The 24,992-nt window shown below is 33.4% G+C and overlaps 1 protein-coding gene across 2 annotated transcripts; it reads left to right on the forward strand.

Moving 5' to 3' along the window:
• Positions 1–1,882: 1,882 nt before the first annotated feature.
• Positions 1,883–24,519, forward strand: LOC126811570 (RNA-binding protein 28). Of its 2 annotated transcripts, none has more exons than XM_050537262.2 (20): positions 1,883–2,031; positions 3,260–3,305; positions 3,827–3,966; positions 4,481–4,640; positions 4,862–4,986; positions 5,825–5,919; positions 6,049–6,124; positions 6,257–6,349; positions 7,433–7,516; positions 7,892–8,056; positions 8,351–8,486; positions 8,768–8,877; positions 9,553–9,626; positions 9,954–10,092; positions 10,449–10,513; positions 11,345–11,500; positions 13,137–13,286; positions 13,843–13,917; positions 14,392–14,691; positions 23,759–24,519. In XM_050537262.2, the coding sequence occupies exons 1-20, from the start codon at positions 1,890–1,892 to the stop codon at positions 23,885–23,887; spliced, it is 2,460 nt and encodes an 819-aa protein (XP_050393219.1). In that variant the 5' UTR covers positions 1,883–1,889; the 3' UTR covers positions 23,888–24,519. The 2 variants fall into 2 exon arrangements, with proteins under 2 accessions (XP_050393219.1, XP_050393218.1); XM_050537261.2 differs by having other exon boundaries at positions 8,348–8,486; positions 23,759–24,517.
• The last annotated feature ends 473 nt before the right edge of the window (positions 24,520–24,992 follow it).

The following is a 24,992-nucleotide window of genomic DNA, read 5'->3' on the forward strand; positions in this document are numbered from 1 at the left end:
GTCGAACATGATGTTTAGGCTACATTATGCATTTTATATCTTCTGACCTGTATAGATTTATAGATAGCTTTCTGATCTAGATCTGCTGTTTTTGTTTTTAAACGTTGTAGGCCTATAGCTACTAGTATTGACAGTACTGTTGTGAATTTCCTACAATTTTTTTCTTTAATAATAATTGTGGTAGTGTCGCCCGATGTGTATAAAGAATTTCAAACCAGTCGCCCAAACTTGCTTGGCGTTGGCGAGCCAATCAACTATCGCGCACGTGCATGCTTCGACTATAAAACTGGGCGCGTATCATTCATCGGGGGAGTTTCAGTTAGTAAATCCCAAGGTAAGGTAACCTTATCATATGTAAGACACAGACCGGTTGTCAGAGTCAATAATCGCCTCATATCAACCAGATTGTGTTGATTTTCATTTCTTTTATATTTGGGCTAGATTGTTTGAGCGCATTTCTTACTCTTAGATAATAGTTCTGATTTGGGGATACATAGTAAATTTGTATCTACTTCTCGCTTCGCTGTGGGGATCGCTGAATTGATCCACATACTAAACCATATTGGAATTTGGTCACTTGATTCGTGAAGAATTCGGTGATTTCGTTTTTAATGGTGTTCTAGTAGTTTAGACATTGCGTTCTACTGCCAGACACTGAAGATATAGGCATTGCGGCCTTTTCACTTGATTCGTGAGAAAGAATTCAGTGATTTCGTTTTTAATGGTGTTCTAGTAGTTTAGACATTGCCTTCTACTGCCAGACACTGGAGATATAGGCATTGCGGCTTTTTCACTTGAATCGTGAGGAAGAATTCGGTGATTTCATTTTTAATGGTGTTCTAGTAGTTTAGACATTGCGTTCTACTGTCAGACACAGGAGATATAGGCATTGCGGCCTCTTCACTTGATTCGTGAGGAAGAATTCGGTGATTTCGTTTTTAATGGTGTTCTAGTAGTTTAGACATTGCGTTCTACTGCCAGACACTGGAGATATAGGCATTGCGGCCTTTTCACTTGATTCGTGAGGAAGAATTCGGTGATTTCGATTTTAATAGTGTTCTAGTAGTTTAGACATTGCGTTCTACTGTCAGACACTGAAGGTATAGGCATTGCGGCCTTTTCACTTGATTCGTGTGGAAGAATTCGGTGATTTCGATTTTAATAGTGGGTTAACGGGCTGTACAGGATCGATGAATCGATTCACCACAGTGGGATAATTCATTCTGTAGTTTGAGAAATATACTTTGGCGTATAGATTTCATGATTTATTTAGCATTTCGGGCAAATCAATCATTTTGAGACATTAAGGGCACACGTCACATTTCCAGAATCCATTGTTGTTTAATTTATAATAAAAAAAGGTATCAAATTATATCTTGTTTATTGTTTAAGTTTCATCTGCCGCTGCATCCAGTATCCGAACCCTGTCCTACTACATAATAATGCACTGACCTTAACTTTATTGTCTTTCTTGTGAAATAAAAACACACTATCTGGGCCTCAGACGTTGCCTTTAACCCTGTTCTCGCTTTACAATGAGTTATTAACTCGATATTTACAGTAGGAATACATTCAGCATTGTTTTTTTTTTATATACAAAAATTACGTAATTATCAATTGAGTTGCGTCCCTTCACAATTACAAGTTTAAACAAAACAAGGACATGGATTCTCCAATCAAAATGGATAAGATTCTATGTCAGTTTTTTTCAAACGATACATTGAAATATTCATGAATTTAAACACTACCAAAAACAAGTATTACCAAAAAATCCAGAAAATTTCAAAAAATTATGTGATTTCGATGTATCTATAATTTCTTATTGATTTGATCTGGTCTTAATGTTTAGAACAACCTTACCTTACAGAAAAGTTATCTCCCTTTGGAAAATGGCAACCTCCTTGGATAAGCATGGCTCATCTAAAACACTATTTATTCGAAACTTACCGTTTGACGCGACTGATAGCCAACTAGAGCATGTTTTTAATGAAATTGGACCAATACAGAGATGCTTTGTCGTCCGAACGAAAGGTATTATGGATGTTATACTAGACTGAATGATAAAGCCTGTGAATGTGATGATTTACCCATCCATATTGATTTGTGATCTGTCGACTCCTCCTGTTCACTGATCATATATGTCGCATCAGAGATTGAAATTAGTAAATAAAATTATTGTGGATTATCACATGTGAGAGGGTGGGGGTGGGGTGGAATGGGTGGGTTATGGACAAAATGGCCCTAAACCAAAACGACCAAAGAATTTGGTCGTAACGGTAATGGCCAAACATTTTGGTCAAAGGTAAAACATTTTCATCATAATAGCCATATATTTTCATCATAACGGCCAAAGAAAAAACATTTATTATATTATGTATCAAATGATATTTATTAACATAAACATAGAATGATATAAATACCAACATTTCAAAACATTGATACATAATTTACATATCATATAGGCATTATTTTATACGTAATACACTCTATATAACCTACGTTGACACTTTTACATGTGGCTCAGTGAGTAGGACGTTGGCTCGCCAACCTGGAGGTCCCATCTTTGATCCCAGCGTGGCCGAGAAAGTTCATTGGGATTTTCCAGCATGGTCCCTCATTGTCAGGGATAGGATGAAAACCTAAGGTCCTGTGTGTACACAGTTGGAATTCGAAATATGAGTAGGCTGTAAAGGCTTAAGTTTATATCCGATTGACTTCAAATTTATACACAGTGTTTATGGTCATGAGATGAATAAGTCTATTCCACAATTTCCAATAATTAGTGCCAGAGAGTTATGGCCCTTGATCACTTTGAAAAATCTTGTGGACATTCTAGATACTAAAGTTAATATGCGATTGACTGTTTAAGGTCATATGACAAACAATCAAAACAATTTCTAATGATTTCTGATAATTACTTAATGGGTTGTTACTTGTAATCAGATTTTAGTTTATTGCATTTGTAAATGTTTTTCATTTCTGACAAAAGAGAAAATATACGACAACCCATTGTTGACTGCCTGGACGACTTAACTGGTGTGGGCGTATGTTTTGTTGCCTGGCAACATACATAATTTACATACACATATATTTAATACATATCCAACACAGACATATTTATTTTAATAGGAGCTTTTACACATGACATATTTCCAGTGTCTATTTCTATACATAAATACATAAATTTAATGAATTTGAATTTGTACATAATTTGTAATAATATCTAACATAGATCACATCAACATTTTGTATTATATAGGTGAAGAGAAATGTAAAGGTTATGGATATGTAAAATTCTCGTTATTGTAAGTATATAGTGTAATGGTAGTGGTGGTGCAAATTAAATCCATGAGTTTGGAAATCCCCTGAATATATATTGTTACACTGGCTACGTACAGTACATATATAATATATATATGATATAGTTGTTTTCGTGCAATAAGGAAAGATAACTTGTGTAGATGATTTTAAGAATTTATTACCTAGCCAGGGTAGTCTTGGGCCAAATGATTTATCACACTGTTTCTATAAAATGCAACCCAAAGTGTGATACTGTATTTGGATGATTGCAATTGGCTCGATATGTGTAATAAATAGTAAGGCTATTAGAAATACTCATCGGTTAATTTACTGAATACTACCTCTTTCTGGCCATAGTGACAGTGATTATGTTCATGATTGAAATCGGCATTAGTAATATGCAATCTACTGATTATATTTTGAATTGAAGATCCTAAATTATAAAGTACAACGTGTGTATAAAATTATGCTGATGTACATAAAACAAGTTAGATGTAAATTCTAATGAAGCCTATTTGGTTTTTAGGGAAGATGCAATCAAAGCACAAAATGGTAAACTCTTCTTAAATGGAAGGAAGTTACTTATTCATTCAGCTGATAAAAAGAAGAAACCAGAGAAGAAGCCTGGGAGAAAAAGAAAGAAAGAAACATTAGATTCTGATGATGGTAATTTTACAGATTTTAATGATTGAAATGACTCGCTGAGGTCACTATTGGTAGTCCAACCCATAGTTCATCTGACCTTTACATACATGAACCTTATGTAGAATCCAACAGCATTGGGTGGAAGATGAATATATGGGTCATTTGATTTGACTGAACTGTACATATAATTGGAATTTCATTTGAAAATCACATGTAGGGGATACTCGATTGAACATCCCACGACCAAAGTCTCTTGATTCCAAAAATACTGACAATCGAGTGAAAAGAGGGATTTATGGCTTTAAATTAAAGCATGTGTCGATTGCATGAGAATATATCTTAATTGATCTTGACAGCTGAAACATATTTGTTGTGCTATGTTATATTATGTCATGATTCTACCCTACTCATGCAACCTCTGTATTACTCGAGTGCAATTTAGTCAATTCGAGCATCTCCATAGTCTTCTGTGATAATATAATGTATCATGTTTGATTGGATAAGTTTATTGTTTTATAAATGTTCTATTTTTTAGATGATGATGATGATGATGAAGGTGTTGATAATAAGAAAACTAAAGAAAGTGAAGAAAGAAAAAGATCTAATCAAGAGAAAAAATATCTAAGATCTATAACATTAGTTGTCACAGGTATTCCTAAAGATGCACCACAAGCTCAAGTTGCTGAACTGGTGACGTAAGTTAAACATCCTCCTTTTGACAGGTTACTATTATGCTACAATATGTAATACTACTGTGCCAAATGACTATTGCGGACACATTGTTTGCTCATCTGATTGGTTTTCATCAATGGTCTAATTTAAATCCGTCATGTGCTATGACTCTGTATATATAACAACAAAAATGATTCCATAAGTGAGGTTTCATCTTACTTTAATATACTTTATTTCCTTACAGAGAAGTTAAAAGTTTTTCTAAGATAATTTATCCTGTCCAAGATAGTGGTGAAGCACATCTACGATTTAAATCGATCCGTGATACAAAGAGAGCTGAGAGAAAATTAAATAATAAAAAAATTAAAGGTATGATACAATAAATATTTCACAGTATAATTAATTGGGCTTTATTAATATATACAATATGTAGCCTTAAAATCTTCTGTGGATCACCTAATGTTTTAAAGTACTGTATGTACATTTGCATATTGTCCTTTAGAATGTGGGCTTAAAAATTGAATCACATAAGTTGTACAATTTTGGTGACAGTTTGATTAAATCTAATTTAGATTAGATGATTAAATCTAATTAAGATTAGATGATTAAATCTAATTAAGATTAGATGATTAAATCCAATTAAGATTAGATGATTAAATCTAATTAAGATTAGATCATACCATTTCTAAGAATAATGAAAAGCCCATTTGTTACTTATGTAAAGATTGTTTTGCATGTATTACATAATTGAATTCTATAAATAGATGCACACACCGAATCCAAAAGTGAATCCTCTTTATGATCAGATGATATTGTAATCTCGTTAAAAACTTATATTGCGATAGGCTTGTGTTCAAACATTGGAAGATACTAAAAAGAGACTGGAATATTGACTTTTTTAAAAAGTGTAAGAGAATTGTTTACATACAGAATTTAAATGAGAAATTTATATAGAGATACACTTAAAATCAAGAGTAGCCTCCCCTTTGCCTGAATAAATCAAAATATCGGCAATAAATGGTTAGGTTCTTAACAGACAGCATTGGAATGTACCAAAAATTAACTCTGATGCATATAATAATGTATATACTCATCACTGTACAATGTTTTTGGTGGAAATAGCTCAAAATTTTAGAAGACAATATACCTTTAAGAAAACACAGTTTTAACATTTAGTTTCATATTTGTAAATCACATTATCTTGCAGGTATTACATTAAGGGCAGTTCAACTATCAGAACATCAGAAACGACCTCGAGATGTTAAAAGATGTCGTTTAATCATCAGAAATTTATCTTTTAAGGTACATTAAATATTTATAGAGATTTTTCAACCAGATTATGCCATACATGTTAATAATTCCATTTGTTCGACAGTAATTATTACAGTCATCATTCCCTTAAAAAATTAGATTATATAATTTTATTTCCAGTGTAAAGCAGATAATCTAGAGAAGATATTTTCTAAATTTGGGAAAGTTGTAGAAGTCAATATACCCACAAAAGAAGGTGAGATAAGCATTATTATTCTCATAGACTATACAGCGGTTGAAAATTAATATCAGAATAATTTTGTTGGGTATGAAAGTATTATCTATATTATTGTATAAATGTATAAAGTATTATTGTCTATATCTTCAGATGGTAAAATGAAAGGATTTGCTTTTGTTCAGTTAAATGATTTGGTAGAAGCTGATGCAGCAGTTAAAGCCATGAATGGTCAAAATATCTTGGGTAAGACAGAAAAGATCTCAGCTTAAACTTTCTTATAAATGAGATGAAATAGAAATTAAAGGATTCCTTTATTTTCAGTATTTTTTTTTTCTTTTTTACATTAACAAAAACATGTCTAATTATTCTTCAAACCTGAATTGAATCTAGTTATTTTTGGAAATAAGTTTTTCATATTTATTGTATAATTTAAAAGGACAACCTAAATTTTGAACTTCCTATAAGATGAGGAAACTCTAATGAACATATAGCATCGACCATTGACCAACTCTTAACCAGTTAGGTCTTTTTAGAACCAGATACAATCTATGTAACCTCTGTGTCTGAAAATCTCTGTGACCAAAGAGTCAGGGGCTTAATGTCTGTCTGCCCAATCTCAGAAATTTTTCGTTAAAGATTAAGGACTATATTGTGGACTACTGTACGGTGTTAAGGTTTTTTTCATGGTCAGTAAAGAACCATCACTGTTGTATTGTGCTCTATGTCAGGTTGTTAGCACAGTATTTACGTAGCAATTGTATCATTATTAAAACTGTAATGAGCAAACATGTTAACAGACAGTATATAAGCTGGTTTTGTTGAATCGTACTTGTTGGAAGAGGATGTAAAACTCCAGGAATGAACGAACGAATCATACTCATTGTTTAAGGAAACAATGGTCAGTATGGTTCAGTGAGACTACATATAGTCATGCAGATCATTTGTTATGCAGGAGGCTCTGTCAGTAAGACATTGGCTCTCTAGGCTAAAGGTCCGGTGTTTGATCCTGGTGTTGGACAAGAACGTTCACCTGGATTTTCCAGCGGGGCTCCTGATAAGGGACAATGCATAGTCATTCGGATGGGATGAATAACTGAGGTCCTGTTTACACATTGGCAAGAGAACCCTTGTCAGTTGGAATTCGATATAAGAGTAGGGCAAAGTGCCACTGTGCAGACAAAATTTCACTCATAGCAAACTGTATGGCGTATATTAGTATTAGCTCAGTTGAAGCAGAACAATAGGACAATTAATTTATATGACACTGTCGAGCTTTAACAATGCATGATTATTACATATAGCTACATGTAAATTATTTTGTTTTAGGAAGGCCTGTAGCTGTAGATTGGGCATTGTCTATTGATCATTATAAACAAGCATTACACAGACAGCAACAACAAAATAATAAAGGTAGAAATGTTGGTTGCTTTAATATTAATTTGCCCCGATGAATGATAGTAATAATATGAGTATAATTATACATGTATATGTGATTTGATAGCCAATCCAAGGTACACGTATATTAAAAAATCGCTTCATTTGAGTAATTTTAAATCACTTGTAAAACTACAATATCAGTCCAAGAAAAGGTTCATTTCAATTAATTACAAAGATATGATGAAAAATACAAGCCAGCACCCCCTATTCGTAAGTGTTGGTTGGGTAAAATCCATGGATATTTTGCTTTTGTTTCCATGAAAAATTAGATATTGTCTGAAAAATGCATGATAGGGATTGGAGACTTAAACCTATCATTATGATGTTTATGTAGATTTTGTTTCACAGAAGATGAAAAGAATGATGATAGTGATGATGTAAAAGACGATGATGAAGGTAATGGTGAAAGTGATGATGATGTTGTTATGTCTGACGAAAAAAGTGACAAATCAGATAATGAGGATGATGATGAAGAAGATGAAAGTGAGTCAGAGGGGAGTGATGATGAAGAAGGTAAATAAAGTTTTTAATGCATGAGATACAGGACAGTTTTATATTTCTTCAAAATATATATCGTTATATTGATTAAATTGAACAGATAAGTTTGTTATAATAAGTTTACAGTCTGGTCATGTAGTTTGAAACTGGCGGACTGTGAAACATTCCTATTTGTTAAATTTAACAAAAGCTTTCTTCTTTAGATATAAATTGTTAAAAGGTAATTGAGTATGACAAATAAACTGAATTATTCTAGAAGATTCTTGGCATACACAAATTTTTTTTAATGTATTATTTAATTTAAAGAAGATAGTGATGATGAAGGATTTGATGATAATGATAAAGAAAAAAGTGATGATGATACTGATGAAGAGAAGGATGATAAAAGTAAATCCAAGAAAGAACGACAATCTGATGTTGAACAAGGAAAAACAATATTTATGAGGTACTCAGATTGCTATGACAAATGGATTACAGTCTAGTAATAATCTTGATCAGAATCATCAAAACTGTATGAAATAAAAACAAAGATCAGCAAATTGAAAATCTATTTCATCTATTGTGTTTTATTTATTCCATGTATAGAATTTCACTTCCCAAGGTTATTAGCTTATTTATAGATAAAACAATTGATAGTCATGTAACAACACTTATTTATTTTTTCCAATCCTTAATCTAACCGTCTTTTTATTGAATGCGAGAAAGAAATAATTTGTTATGTTTCAGAAATGTATCTTTTGATACAACAGAGGCTAAATTAACTGAAGTTCTCAGCCAATATGGTGATCTCAAATATTGTAAACTTGTTAAAGATCCAGTTTCATCACATTCAAAAGGTACATAATATATTGACTTTATGATAATTGATATGTTTTAGATTGTTGCCTCTCTTTGAAGATTTCATTATCATAAATGTATGACTGATTTGATTCTGCAAAAAGCTCTATTCAGTCAGGAACGAGGATACAATATACCATTTAAAATAGAATCAGTATTTCTCTTTTACGGTGTTACATTAACCCAATTAAGAAAAACTGCTGTTCATTTTGTAGCTTAAGAAATTCTTGAACTCCAGCCATTTACAGCTGAGAGGGTCTCCTTCTCTCAAAGGGGCTTAATGTTTGCTTCCACCTATCGCAGACAAGCTGAGAGGTCTGAATGCCTTATCTTTTATACCTTGAGAGCTCTAACAGCTCTTCAAATAAACATCTAGTAATATATAAATTATACCTTTTTATACTGTCTTATTATCTGTCTCTAGTTTTGTTTTTGGAGCACATCTCATAAACTGCTCAAGATATCTTTATGAAACTTTTTACACACATCATCCTATTATATTAGATGTACTTTTGCTAATTAGAAATTTCTCTGATTTAATATTTGTTTGTATTTCCTTGGAAACAAATTTGACATAGTTTTTGGTACTCACTTGCACAGGATGTTGATGACCACGTCTTCTGGTTATTAGTAATTGCTTTAATAAAAATTGTTTGGTTCTATTTTGTTATTAGGTACAGCATTTGCACAGTTTGTTTCATCAGAAATGGCTAAGAATTGTATACAAGAAGCATCCAAAGAACCAGAAGTAAGTAGACTTGATCTTGTCAAATAGAAATAACAATATAGTAAGTTTTGTTTTCTTAATTTAATGTTAAATAATTGATATGAGATATCCAAAGATATACGCGCTACTTCTGTACTTCTGGATATGAATAATTCAGAATGGAGCAGTAGAAAATTTTTATTATTCAAAAGATCAAATACTGTTCATAGCTGTGTTCATGTTCATTAAAAATCAAGCGTTATTGTACGTGTTTAGCTTAAATAAATGGTTTTGCAAAGAACTGAAACATAAAAAGGATTCTGACAATTGTAATCCAGTGTAATGTTTATTATATTTATATTATTATAGGATAAAGGTATACTTGTTGATGGAAGAAAATTATTAATAACTTTAGCTGTGGATCGGAAAAGAGCAGAAGAATATCGGCAAAAGGAGGATAAAAAAGAAAAGAAAGATAAAAGAAATCTGTATTTAATCAGAGAAGGATGTGAGCATTTTATTTTTTATATCACATTGTAATTTATGGCATTATGCAATTATTCAAGAAGGTAGAATTATTTTGTCAATTTTTTGATATTTTATACTGAAAGCTCAAACATAAACTTCTTAAAAATGTTTGTGTCACTTCTTGTTTAATAAACATAGTCTGGACTATTGCTTAATGATATGGAGCCACAGTGTCTAGTCAGTTAGATGATAGGAAACACTCTTGACAGTTGCAATTGGATGAGGATGACAATTATCTGTCTTTATTAGCCCAGTTGGAACAGAAAATTAAGAGATTTCATTTCATTTTGTTTAATGATATCTACATTTGTAATATTTATTATTTGTCATTTTCAGATATCCGACCGGGTACAGAGGCAGCTAAAACATTAGAAAAAACAGATATAAACAAAAGACTTCGAGTAAGTAGAAAATATGAATATCAGATTCTATTTATTATTGTTTGAATAGGGTTTAATAATTGTTTCCTTCCATTATGGTACACAGAGAAACACAGAAGTAAATTATCTACATGATTTTATGGTACTGGGAAAACAGGGGTCGATATAAATATATGATAATCACAGTGCTTGCAACGAAGAATCGTTGTGTGAGTACTCCATTACTCATGGACACATGTACAAATTAAATGATTTATGGTGATTTTAAACAGTTTTTATGAATTTTTAAACAAAGATTGGATATTAAATGACTGTGAAAGAAATTAGTGCTAGATACACAAGATTAAACAATACCTGGGTTACAGTGAGTCCCTCTCAGTGCCACCGGGTAATATTGGACTGTGTAGAACATACGAGTCGATGTGTAGCATATATATCTGACCCACGGAATATGTTTGACACTGGTTGAGCATTATGATTATGATTATAATATTGAAAACCACATCGAAACAGCATAATTTTTGTCATCTGCGAGACAACACAAAAACTCAAGGGGGTGCAAAAACTCAAAACCATGATGCAAAGCTCTTTTTTTGTGTCCCTCTCACTTAGCAACTGTAGGAATTACTGTTGGTTTACTCTTATTTCAAATTTCAACTGTAAAGGAACCTCATAGGACACTGTATGGCATATGTCTTTCTTCATTAGCCCAATCGGTTAAATCCTATTTCATTTCATTTTTGCATCTTTATACAGTCACATTCCTTGACATGTTTTAGTAGTCCCCATTAAAGGTTCACACTGTTATTATATGGCAGTAATAAATTTGACTTTTTGGCATATTTTTTACAGATAGAAGCAGTTAAACGTCAGAAGTTAAAGAACCCATCAGTTTTTGTATCAGCGACCCGTCTTTGTGTACATAATTTACCTACAACTTTAGATGATCAGAAACTACGGAAATTATTCACCAAGGTCGTAAATGATAAATCCTCAAAAATTACTGAGGTATGTCTTCTTTTGCCCTTAAATGTTGAATTTTCTTGTGTGTCAATATTTTCATAGAAGGTATGTGTCCTCGATGGTGTTTATCTAGTGGTGTTGTCCAGTCATCTGTTATCTTGTTCCAGGCATTTAAAAATTCTATAAACTGGCTTCCTTCATTACCAATTACCAATATTTATATCTGGAATCCTGTCTGTTTTCTCTCTTTTAGTTGTAAAGCATATGCACTTGGGGAGAGGACACTCTCGATATCACATTAATAGTAAACAATTAACCTTATTTTATAAATAGGAAATTTTTCTGAAAGGTGTGCAACTCCAGCATAACTTGATAACTTTAACTCTTTATTAGATAGAATTTATAAGCCATCCAAATAGTTTGTCTATACAACTGGGAAAATTATTTAGCATGACTAAAACAAAATATATTTACATATATATATATATACTCTTCAAAAAATGTAGGGGATATTGAAATGCAAATACCTATGCAGGTTGTGATATGATAAATAGTCATAGACACTTGACATGCGTTGAGAGTATGGTCACAGATGAAGAACTTATCGCCCCAACAGTACCACTGAGCTGTATGTGCGACATGCAATAGTGCCATACACGTGGGAGGGGTTCATTGTCAAATTTGACACTTCAAAGAAGGGTTGATGAAAACTGCCGCGTGCTGGTTAATCCTATCCATGTTTGCTTTCCTATCGGTTCTTGCATAAGATTTACTGTTTAGCGTATCTTTGCTTTAGAGTGTTGCGTTTAATTTACAATGAGACGTCTTCAACATGATGAATGTCTATGTGCTATTGGCATGCTTCAAATGGGTTTTACACAGCGAGCAGTAGCCAACATGCTTAATGTGTCACAGTCTGTGATCAACACACAATGCTGATGATAGACCTCGTTCAGGTCGTCCTAGAGCCACTACGCAAGCCCAGGATCGATACATTCGTACACAGGTCCTGCGAAATCGAGGACAAACGGCCAATCAGCTTTCTGTAAACTTGTACCAAGTTACAGGAATTCGAGTTAGAAACTGATTAAAAAAATTTTTTAAAATTTGAATATATTGTATTTGTGTAAGATATACTTAATTGACTTTTATGCTAAAATTTGAGGCTTGTCGTAGTTCAAAATTTTGATATGTGCCATAAAATGTAATTGAACAGTGATAGAAATGTATTTGACTATTACCTGGTTTTTAGAATGTAAATAATTACCTTTCCTTTACTCATTACTTTTGAAATCTTCCATTACTCATTACATGACCATTACTTAAAAAATGTAATAATTACATTCCATTACCATATAACCCATTACCATTACCCCAGCCCTGGTTGACAGCAATTGGACATAAGATGTAGTCGACCAGTTTCTGCTGATTATTGTTCTTTTTTTAAATACACCAACATGTATAATATGTTGATCTTTCAATACCAACATTTGTAGTAGAAGATACTGAATGTTATTGTCTGTTATAGATGCTACATTGAGATACCTGACATTGAAGTACAGTAATTGTTCTTAGCGGGACAGTGTTGGATTTCTTGAATTTTGACTATAATATGATATTAAATTAAATTTTTATTATTGCTTGGTATAATAATTGATTATTTTACAATTTTGTTTTATAGTGTCGTGTAATGAGAGATTTAAATCGTGTCAATGCTCAGGGAGTGGCAAAATCGCGTGGTTATGCTTTCATAGAGTTCACAAAACATGAACATGCTTTAAAAGCTTTAAGAGAAACAAATAATAATCCTGAATTACTCGGAGATAAAAAGGTAAATGATATGTTTTTTTCAAATTTCTAATGTTGTATAATGAACAACAATTAAAGTTAAATACCTTGCCTTGTGACATCCTTCTTTCCAAGATGAGGGATTGGGTGCATAATGGTCTAATGCATACACTTTAAATCATTAGGGCCGTCATTGAGTCAAGGGTCACCTGTCTAACCTAATGGGTTTTCTGTGGGTCCTCCAGTTTCCTCCCATTGCTAATGAACCTTATCTGCAAGTGAATTATTGAAAAAATATTGAACCATATATACCTAGTTTGTGTCGGGTGGTCAGTGGACGTTAAACCCTATTTCTCTCTCTCTATTTCCCAGATAAGTGTAGAATTTTCATTGCAAAAAATATACATTTGCACTTAAATTAGGTGTTTAAAAACAAGTAGATAATGGGTAGCCAGCCTATACAATGGACAACTTTTCATATTTTTTTTTTGTTGGGGGGTGTGGGGGGGGGGGGGGGGGGGGGTTGGAGAGGTATACCAAAAATGAATGTTTCTTTCAATTCATAATTAACTTAGTATTTGAGTTATTTTATTTTTCAGAGACTAATAGTAGAATTTTCACTAGAGAATAAACAAGCACTTGTAGCTAAACAGAAAAGATTAGAAAGACAAAAGGTAAACTATTTTTAATTTCATAATAATATGGGTAACTACAAAACATTATGAGATACACATTTATAGAGACATTGCTGTGATATTTGATAAGTGAGTTGTGATATGATTCACACTTAATTATTTTCTTTTTTGATCATGTTTCTTTAATTAAATTTAAAAAAAAAACCATATTACCATATACTATGTATTTTATAGCCTTTATATAGGCTAATTGCAATATGTGCTCAGTCATTCTAAAGAACATAAATGATATGATATTCATAGCTAAAGGTATAACTTCTAGCATAATATCACTATTCTCTTCAGCTAAGAAGTTAAAAGTATATATATTATATTAATGAAGCTACATCAGGCTTAAATTTGTCTTTGATGTTTGAATCCCCCCCCCCCCCAACGTATACTTGATTAATTCCAGCCAGTTGTTCCAAAGCATGTGTTTCTGGTCTTTCATGTACATATTTTGTTATTTTTCAGGCAAAACAAGAATCATTGAAAAAAAGTAAAGAGACTCAAGATGGTGGAAAAGATTTTAGACAGAGAAATAGAAATACTGAAAAACCTAATAAAATTAAACAAAATTTGCAAAATAATGAAAAAGAAAGTAAAATAGCCAAAAAACTGTATTCTGGACCTGTTGGGTTTCCCAAACATTTTGGTCCTAAAGTTCGCCACAAGGCAAGACCATCAGTTGTGCAGGACAATAAATCTAAAAATATAACAAGGAAACCCCATCCCCAAGATTCAACAGGTCAAAAAAGAAAAAGTACAGAAAAGGTGAGTAACTTTGAAACTTATTTGTTTTAATTTATGGAGTTATTACCCTTGCTATTTACCCGTGTTACTGTATACTTTTCATAATGCTCTTCTTTGAAATTAGAATTTAAAGGGGAGAAGACACTTTTTTTTCTCTATTCCAACAATAAATAGGTAATGATGTTATTTGCTAGAATCAACTTGTTAATATTTTCTAGATGCTGTGGTTCAAGATAGGGCTTGCAATCGATACTGGTTTCAAGTATCAATAATAGTGACTATCCACCTATCAATAATCAACAAGTTTTTTTACTTACAATTTGTTTTCAAAGTATTCATAATTTGTATATGAATAACGTATTACATGTGAGTTTATGCTGTAATATCATTATGTATACATGCAGAATTTATTTCATTGATTCGACAATAAAATAATAGCATTCCATATAAAACCAAGGTGTCGAAACTTCATTCGGCATATCTTTGTCACAGATGACCAGGACAATAATAATGAGTAAAATATAGTTATTTCCCTTTGAAATGGTCATCCGTTAACAGTAACACTTTATTTCTTATAGTGATTTTTCATGCACACAGAACGGCTTAATTCACGTTTTTAACTCTTGGTCATTATGCGATCTATAAAATTGGCGTGCACGTAAAAGACCCCACATAGCACACTGTATGATGTGTGCCCGTCTTCATTAGCCCAGTTAGAACAGAACAGTAGGACGTTAAATTTCATTTTATTATACGCCCACATTTTCACGTGGACGTATATTGTCATCGCCCCCGTTCGTCCATCCGTCCGTCCACAATTTGTTTGTGGACACTCTACAGGTCACAATTTCTATCTGAATTTGACAAAACTTGAAATACAGGTCTATCTCCCAAAGATTGCGGTTCCTGTTGATATTGGCACGTATCGGACCATAACTTCATGGATTGTGGCCCCTGATTGTACGGAAAAATCACGTTTTTAGCTTGTGGACACTCTAGAGGTCACAATTTTGATCTGATTTTGATGAAACTTGAAATGCATGTTTATAACCCAAAGATCTTGGTTCCTGAATTATGGCTCCTGATTGTGGTTCCTCTAGAGGTCACATTTTTTATTGGATTTAAAAAAATGTTTTAGTATATCACTGTTACACCCAAATGATGGTGGAGTTCGAATTTCGTGCAAATCGGACCAAAATTGCCGGACAAAATTTCCGCCCCTTGTACGCAAAAAGTGTAAAAATATGGTATATCAAGGTCGTGGACCTTCTAGAGGTCACCATTTTCATCCGATTTTGATGAAACTTGGAATGCATGTTTATATCCCAGAGATCTTGGTTCCTTTTGATAATCACACATATCCGAACATAACTTCCTGGATTATGGCCCCTGATTGGTCGAAAAATCGCATTTTTAGCTTGTGGATTCTCTAAAGGTCACAATTTTTTTTCTTCCAATTTTAAAAAACGTTTAGATATATCACCATTCCACCATAATGAAGGTAGAATTCGAATTGCAGGAAAATCAAAATGAAACTGCCTGACAAAATCGACGCTCTTTGTACGCAAATTGTGTATAAGTATGTTATTCAAAGGTTATGAACCCTCTAGAGGTCACAATTTTTATCCGATTTTGATGAAACTTAAAGCATATCTTTATATTCCCAAAATCTCAGCCCCTTTTGATATTTGCGCATTTCAGATCATAACTTTCTGGATTATGGCCCCTGATTGTACAAAAAATTGTTTTTGTTTTTAGCTTTATTCTCTATCCATCTCTTGCAAAATGTGGGCGTATCCTGCCCGGCAGCCGCAAATTGCGCCGGATTAACCATGGTGGGGGCCCTGGGGCCTGGAACATGTGGGGTGGCCCCTGATCAAATGAGCTGTGGCCGGCGAAACCGGCCACCATGAGCGCCGAAGAAGCGAAGCCCTGTAAGGCCAGAAGGCCAGAAACGTGATTTCCTGAGGAATTCCAGCCCGACCGCCTCTCGGCCGCATCTCTCTAAAATTTCAAGACGGGGCACTCTTGGCCGTCTTTTTTGCCCCGGTCCGTCATTTCGTTCACACAAGTCCCACACCGATTGCGTGTAGACACGGGCCGTCAGGCAAACGGGTTAAAAAATTGGCCCCCTTCTTCTCTTTCTTATTCTTCTTCTTCTTCTCCTCTCTTGGCCAGGAGAGCCTCGGCGGGGGCGCGCGAAGTGGAAGTGGAAGTTAAGAAGTAGCTGAGAAAAACAAATAGACAGAGAGAGAGCTCTGTCCGTCTGAAGTGGACAAATCTCCTAGTCAAGGGGTAAGTCTCAACGCATCGCAGCCACAACAGGCCGCTCTATCGAGTACTACAACCCGACACGCACAAACCCTAGTCGTCTGCAAGCAGATTTAACTGCCTTCGAAAGACACCTGCCGAAACACACAGGTCGGACACACACCACCCCGTTAGCCCGCAAGGCCGAAGTAGGGCCTAATCATTCTGTCGCCGGTCTCAGAGAGCTCTTACATAATGCATCCTTAATATATATTTTTTCTAAAGGCATGACAAGTTTGTGTCTTCTTTTGATCAGCAAGCCTTCTGAATTGAAACAATTTCAGTTCATTACTTCTAGAGTTATTGTCCTTGTTTAACTTTGTTGAACCTTGTGAATGGTCTAACAACTAAAGTTATCATCCCATCCATATGATATTTATATGCATTATTTTGATTAGTGTAACGAAAAAGCCTATTTATTGAATTTCAGCAATTTCTGTCAATTACTTCTAAAGTTATGGCCCTTGTTTCACATTGTTAAACCCCTGGGGAACTTGTGAACACTCTACGACATAAGTTATCCCCTAATCTTTATTGGATTTATATGCATTATTTGAATTAGTAAAACAAAGACGCGTATTGAATTACAGCAATTTCTGTTAATAACTTCTAGAATTATGGTCCTTGTTACACTTTGTTGAACCCTGTGAATGTTCTAATGACAAAAGTTATCATCCAATCTGTATTCAATTTATATGCGTTATTTAGATTAGTAAAATGAAGAAGTCTATTTAATTAACTGTTAGAGTTATGGCGCTAGTTCCACTTTGTTGACCCCTTAATGACAAACGCTATAGTCCGATTTGTATTAAATTGACATGCTTCATTTAGATTAGAGGGGGGTTGGATGGCTGAATGGTTAGCGTGCTCGCTGTATCATAAAGTCTGTCATTGAGTCGACTGGCGTGGTTTCGAATCACCGGTTGTACGTGGCAAGGAGTAGGGTCGCCTGTCCAAACTCGTGGGATTTCTCCGGGGCCTCCGGTTTACTCCCAGTGCTAAAGACCCCTACGCGCAAGCGAATTATGTAAATAAAATTAAACCATATGTTAGTCCCGAAATGACCTAGTTTGTGTCGAGTGGACGTTAAACCCCATTTCTCTCTCTCTCTTTCATTTAGATTAGTAAAACGAAGAAGCCTATAGAATTTCATCAATTTCAGGCTAATAACGTTGAACCTTATGAACACTCTAATGACAAAAGTTATCATTCGATCTGTATGAAACTGACATCAGTGTCTTGTAAATGTTTCCATTACCTACAAAAGAATCAATATGCGACAAACCTTGTCGACTGCTTGTACACGTTGCCTGCTGTGGGCTCATATTTTATTGTCTGGCAACCAATCTTTTGTTTAATGTAAATAATGAATGTCTGCAATTGTTCGTTTGTCATGTTGTCAGTTTAACTTGGTACAGATTATTGAGTTGTTCTTTAATATTTAATTATCATTAACCTTGTGAACCTCTATTGTCCCTGCTCTATTTGCTGGAATAATGCCTTATATTTGCTCTCATATATCAAAACTTGTATATTTAATTTGATGCGAGAGAATTTAACAAACTCATCTGTTGATAATCATGACATTGTAATTTATTTGAAAGCAAGCTGTTTAAAAGTGGTGTTTGAAATGAAAATTCATTATGTGTCAGTTAGTTACATACCTATGCACTTGTTCAACTGTTCTAACTTAACTTATACACCTGTTTCATATATAGGGATATTTCCTATCTCTCACTACATGTACATTTTGTATAATCAGATATTTTAGAGAGTAAGTCTTTAAGTCTCATTCTTCTACAGTCTTTTGTATCTTTTTCTGTTCTCATCTTTAAGATGTGACCTTATGAAAGTTTGAGATTTTAAAAGTTGTTAGTTATCGAGATATCTGAAGAACGAGACATTGAAGGATTCAAATCTTGCTCATAATACATTTGGTAGGGATATGGTTTAGAATCATCTACAGGTATCCCATCGCCCCATAATTAAGCCATAGACAATGTAGTACATTTAGATGAAAATTACAATATCTGGTTCTGATGAATATCATACACTACATGACATACTTATAAACTAGAATAATACAATGGTGAAAAATATCCCCGTTTTATGGTAGATTGTATCCCTTGTTGTGAGTGTGTTTTCATTTTGAGTAAAACCTTTGTCACTACAGGCCCGGGAGTCGGGACTTTACAGCGCAATGAATAAATTCGGCTGGCCCCTGGATCCATTCACTTTATTTGATAATACTTTTTTTTCTGGTTTGTCTTATGGATTGCAAACTTGCTGTTTATTTGTGTGTGGTGTGGTTCTCCTGCATTTAATAAACCATTTTTTAACTTGTACATGAAACAGATCCTATGGTTAACACAGAAATTGAGAGAGAGAGAGAGAAATGGGGTTTAACGTCCACTCAACACAAACTAGGTCATTTCGGGACTAACCTATGGTTTAATTTTATTTACATAATTCGCTTGCGCGTATGGGTCTTTAGCAGTGGGAGGAAACCGGAGGACCCGGAGAAAACCCACGAGGTTGGACAGGCGACCCTACTCCTTGCCACGTACAACCGGGGATTCGAAACCACGCCAGTCGACTCAATGACAGACTTTATGATACAGCGCACGCACGCTAACCATTCAGCCATAAATGATGCATTTATCTATTTTCAATGTAAGCTTAAATGAATTTGACTGATATTTTGTTGGTCAAGAATTAACTAGTTCTATCAAAAAAAGTTCTCGTTCTAAGGAAAATGTGTTTAAAGCTTCAGGATTCTATTTTTCTGTCAGTAAGCATGGATACTGGTATGGATGAACCCATGATTATTACATGCAATTAACCAGACCAATATCTCTAAATGTAACAGAAATATAAAATGTTAGATAGAACTAGTTAATTCTGTCTATTATTCTTTGAGTTTATTGCCAATGCATCAGCCTAAAGGTAAAATTTTAATTGTGACATGTAGTCAGACTTTAGATGAATCAATTGATAAAATCTGTACACATAAAAGACTATAGCAGTTGTCTACAGATGTGCGAGATTTAGTTGTGATATTATTAATAGTCAGTGGTAATGAACATCAGATTGAATGTACAACTGATGAAAAGGCTTGCAATTTGTTTATTTTGGTTTTCATCCAAGTAGGCCATGGAAAAAACCCTTCAAAATATGGTTTAAAGTACTAGTACTCTATCTTATTTATATTCTAATAGAATTGGCAGACAGTTGATTTCTTCACTTGCCAAATAAAAAGCACCATGGTTTTAATGTTGAAACTCCTGATATAGTGTAGTGTTTATTTAAAATGACTTGGTAAAGAGTCGATTTATTTCAATTATTAGTTATTTTAGAGCATGTAAATGGTATTTTTTTGGTAGACATATTCCACATGTATTTAACTAATCTTCTTATGTCATTTATAAATAAAATTATTGATGCTTAAAGGAGTGCGAAGGGGAGGTTAGTCTATTTCATTGTAATTGTATTACATGTTGCTGAACATTGGTTACTATTATATTTTAAGAAAGGGGACTATTGAAATGGGTTCGTCCTTCTGTCTGTCCGCCTCTCCGTCCGTCTGTCTGCCCATCACACTTTTTTGGACACAACAACTCTACTTTTAATTTAAGTAGAATGTATGTTCATTAGGTGAATGTCTTGACTGAGTTCAATGATTAACATTTCCTGCTAAAGCTAAGTATAGTTAATTATCAGTTTGATTGCTCGATACTTTTCAAAAAGGTAAACATGCAATTAATTAATATGTGTCCTCTATTTATTTTGGGATTTCGTTGGGGGGACATTGGCCTCACTGTAGACTTGTTGAGACACAATATCTCTCCTTGTAATTGAGCTAGAATCTTCAAACTTGGTGTAGGTTTTTATCAGGTGAATGCCTTGATGGAGTTTGAAGATGAGCATTTTCTGCCTAGTGTAAGCAGAGATAAGCAATTTGATTTGTTGATGCTTTGGGACACGATAATTTTAATTCTAACTAGAACTGCGACGCAGTAATGACGGGTTTCACCGTTGCCCGTTACCCTTGAACGTATGTCACTTCCTGTACCGATGAAACCATTAAACAGGTTTCCATATAAGCATTGCACGCATCAAATAATACATGTACGCAGAATCAACCAAATCCAACAATATCAATTCATTGTATACATTTGTTACATTTAAGTGATCCTGACAAAATTACATTACTTTCGGTGATAATGAAAATGTTAAATTAGTTTTATGAAATCAGAAATGGCATAAGGCATCACATGGTGAAAATTATATGTAAATCGAATAATAATTGCCACTTTCATAGACCAAAAATCTTGAACAGTGACTTGCAGAAAATCGCGTATTTCTCTGCAACCGTACAAGTTAGAAACCATTTTTTGGTATCTGTATGATTGTATGGGTTCAATCTATTTGTTGATTGGAATCAAATATCATAATTTTAAAATCATTACAAATCAGATTCATTTGAATAAAATATCTGTTTTAAAGGCTAAAAATACAGTTTTTGTCAAAATGACGTTACTTCCGGTGACAGTAAAAGTGTTAAATTACTTGTATGAAATCGTAAATGGCATTAGGTATCACACACTGGAAATTTTATGAAAATCGTATAATAATTGACACTTTTATGGACCAAAAACCTTGAAAAGTTACCTGTTGAAAATCGTCTATTTCTCCGCAACTGAACAAGGTAGAAACTATGTTGTGAAATCTATGTGATTGTATGGGTTCATTCTATTACATGTAGTTGATTTCAATCAAATATCAAAATTTTAAAAAAATAACAAATACGACTCATTTGAATAAATTATTTGTTTCGAAGGCTATAAATACAGTTTTTGCCCAAATTACGTCATTTCCGGTGACATTGAAAATGTTAAATTGGTTTGACCTAGTAAAAATTGACATTACGCATCAAATTGTGTCACTTTTATGAAAATCCAATAATAATTGACTCTTTTACAGGCAAACTAGCGTAAATAGTGACTCATGCAAAATTGACCATTTCTCGGCAAATACTCATATTACAAACTAATTTTGACATAGATTCTCTTCGTATGGATTAATGCTACAAGTTTATGAAAGTTGTGAAGAAATATTTTAAAATATGAAAAGTCTGAATGGGTTGTAAATAGCTCATTTTTACATCTTTTTTCACCTTTTTTCACCTTTAAATCGAAATGGCGCAAATACAAAACCAAAATCAAAAAAAGCGAGTCCGAGATTTTTTGCGCCTTTTGTAGGGGCATTTATCTTGATCTATCAGATTTGCAAAAATTAACATTTGCTAGTTAAAGACGTTCCGACTCGACAAAATTGGAGTTTTTAGCAAAATTGTGTCACATCCGGTGCCGATAGAAAACTTTACCGGTAATAAAAAAAATTGAGAATTTGCACCATGGAGCATATGAACTTTGTTTTATAAAAATCGGGCAATAAATAATTAACCTAGAGTCAAATCAGACGACTCCTTAACCCTGGGTAAAATGCCATAAAAAATTATTCATTAATAAAAAATTTTTTTGTCAAAATTTGGCGCCTAATATCTCCGAAGATTCGTCGAAAATCAAAAATCTAAACTACCGTAGCTATGTGCCCTGTCTCAGGCTATGTCAAAATGTATCAAATGTTAAAATCCAACGATTATTGTTAATATTACGGCAATATTTCAAAAACCGACAACTTCGGCGATTTCTGACATTTCGCATAGTCGCTGAACGTTCGAAATAGCTTTAATCTCTAAGTCACACCCACTTTTCCAGGACAACCGAAGACATCGAATCGATCCGACAAGTAGTTTCCGAGATATGCTCAAGTGGAAAAAAAAAATAATAATAAGAAGAAGAATAATCCGAACAAAAACAATAGTGTTTCAAACAAGCTACGCAGTGTGAAACCCTAATTAAATGTGAGTGATCAAACTTGGTATATAGTTTCATTACATCAATACCTTGACTAAGTTTGATAATGAGCATTTTCTGCTCCGGGTAAGCAGAGCGATAAGCAATTTAATTGGTCTAGACTTTGGAACACAATATAACTCTCCAACTATAACTTTGAAAAAGATAAATGTGCGATTAATTAATATGTGACATCTATTTGTTTGGCGATTTTGTCGGGGGACATCAGCCTCACTGTTGTTGGCTTGTTTATAATGTGGTCATGCATTGTTTTGTTTGCAGTCAATTGGAAAAGATATATTTATTCATACATGTATTTATAATGTTGATTGTTTTGATTCAGTTGTCAAAAAACGAAATATCAATCAATAGAAAATTATTTAATTGTCCACCTGTTCAAACTACAATAATCATGCATTGTGTAAAATCAGTACCGTAAGACAAATTTTAGCTACATCTAATTCTTACATGTCTCTGTCTGTCTGTTGAATTACAAGGATTTGTGCAAATTTATTGGTTTTCAAGTCTTTGATATTCCTCTCCAGAAATATTGATAAAATTATTGGATTTCTGTCAGAAAAAAACAACAAAGTTTAATGTTGGTGAATGTTTAAACTTAACTATACATTAAATTTAACAGCCATCTTTCAAGTTGATATATGTAAGACTTATCTAAATCATAAAAAATAGTCTTTCGTAGATGATAAATATTATTATAAATGACATATTCAGTTGGCACATACATCTAACATATGTTTTTCTCCTAAACTAGGATTAATAAACATGTAATATGAATTATTTTATCGTGACATTTATGGCTTTTTCATGTTTTGATATCTTTAATTATTTATATTTTACAGGATACGACTAGAAAGAGAAAACGACAGAAAGCTGAGATAAGAGATAACTTTGATCAGTTGATTAATAAATATAAACAAAAATTGATGTCAGAAAAGAGTCAAGCTAGTCGAAATAAGTGGTTTGATTAATTTAATGTATACTTTATCTACAGTAAATGTATATAAACATCTATCATTTATCTCTTTCATTAACACATTTTCATGTAAATATATGTAATTATATATGTAATGACTTAATGGATGTAATCATTTGTGTAAATTACATGTTGATCGAACATAATAAATGAAATGTAATCCATTTGGAAGGGTGATATAAATGTCTGAGCAATTATTAAATTTAAAAGTGTTAATAACTTATCTCTGGGGATGCAAATACATCTATGTATTTATCTATAATATGTAACATATCTTTTCTTTTTACCATATTCAAAAAGGTTTTTAATTTCCTTGCCTTACCTATCCAATATGGGGGGGGGGGGGGAGTTGACTGATGCCATTTGGGACAAGCTGGTATTGTGGTAATGTCAGTCTCTTTTGATTTTGGAAATTATTTCTAGCCCCTGACTTATATAATAGTTGATATAATCATAAGCCGAAGTCAAAGTATTGAGAGCGAGTAGGGCAGGGATTCTGTGTAGGTCCATATTTTTGACCATAATTATGTCCCTGTGGTCCACATTTTTTTTTTAATACACTTGACTCCAACATAATCCATATTTCTTTTTGAAATTTATATGTGTTATCTATCTCATTAATAATATGCGGAAGACTAATAGCTTTGCTGTGTTTTTCAATAATCTTCACCAGATTTATTCCCCTTTGCTGCTAATTCCCAATGCACAAATTATCTTATTACTCAAAGGCAACATGGCTGTTGGTTCTATATGTTTCTTTTGTCTGGCAAACTATATTCACCTTGGAACAACAAATATTTGGACAGGAACTTCATACATATTCCTCCTAAAATTTATCAATGTAGTCCTATATATGACCTAACTGTGGTTCCATTTAGAAACCATTCTTTTTCTCCCCTGTACCAGGATACACGGTTTCTCAGTGGGTAACTGGTGATTTGATCCTGGTGTAGGCCTACATGTTGGCGTGCAAGTATAAGAATCCTTGACAGGTAGAATTCGAAATAAGAGTAGGCCGTAGCACCACTGTCCAAGACTACTGTATAGCATTATGTTGTCCACTTCATTAGCCCAGTACGTGCAGCAGAAAAGTAGGACTT

Source organism: Patella vulgata, chromosome 2 (assembly GCF_932274485.2).
Source record: "Patella vulgata chromosome 2, xgPatVulg1.2, whole genome shotgun sequence".
NCBI classification, from domain to species: Eukaryota; Metazoa; Mollusca; class Gastropoda; family Patellidae; genus Patella; species Patella vulgata.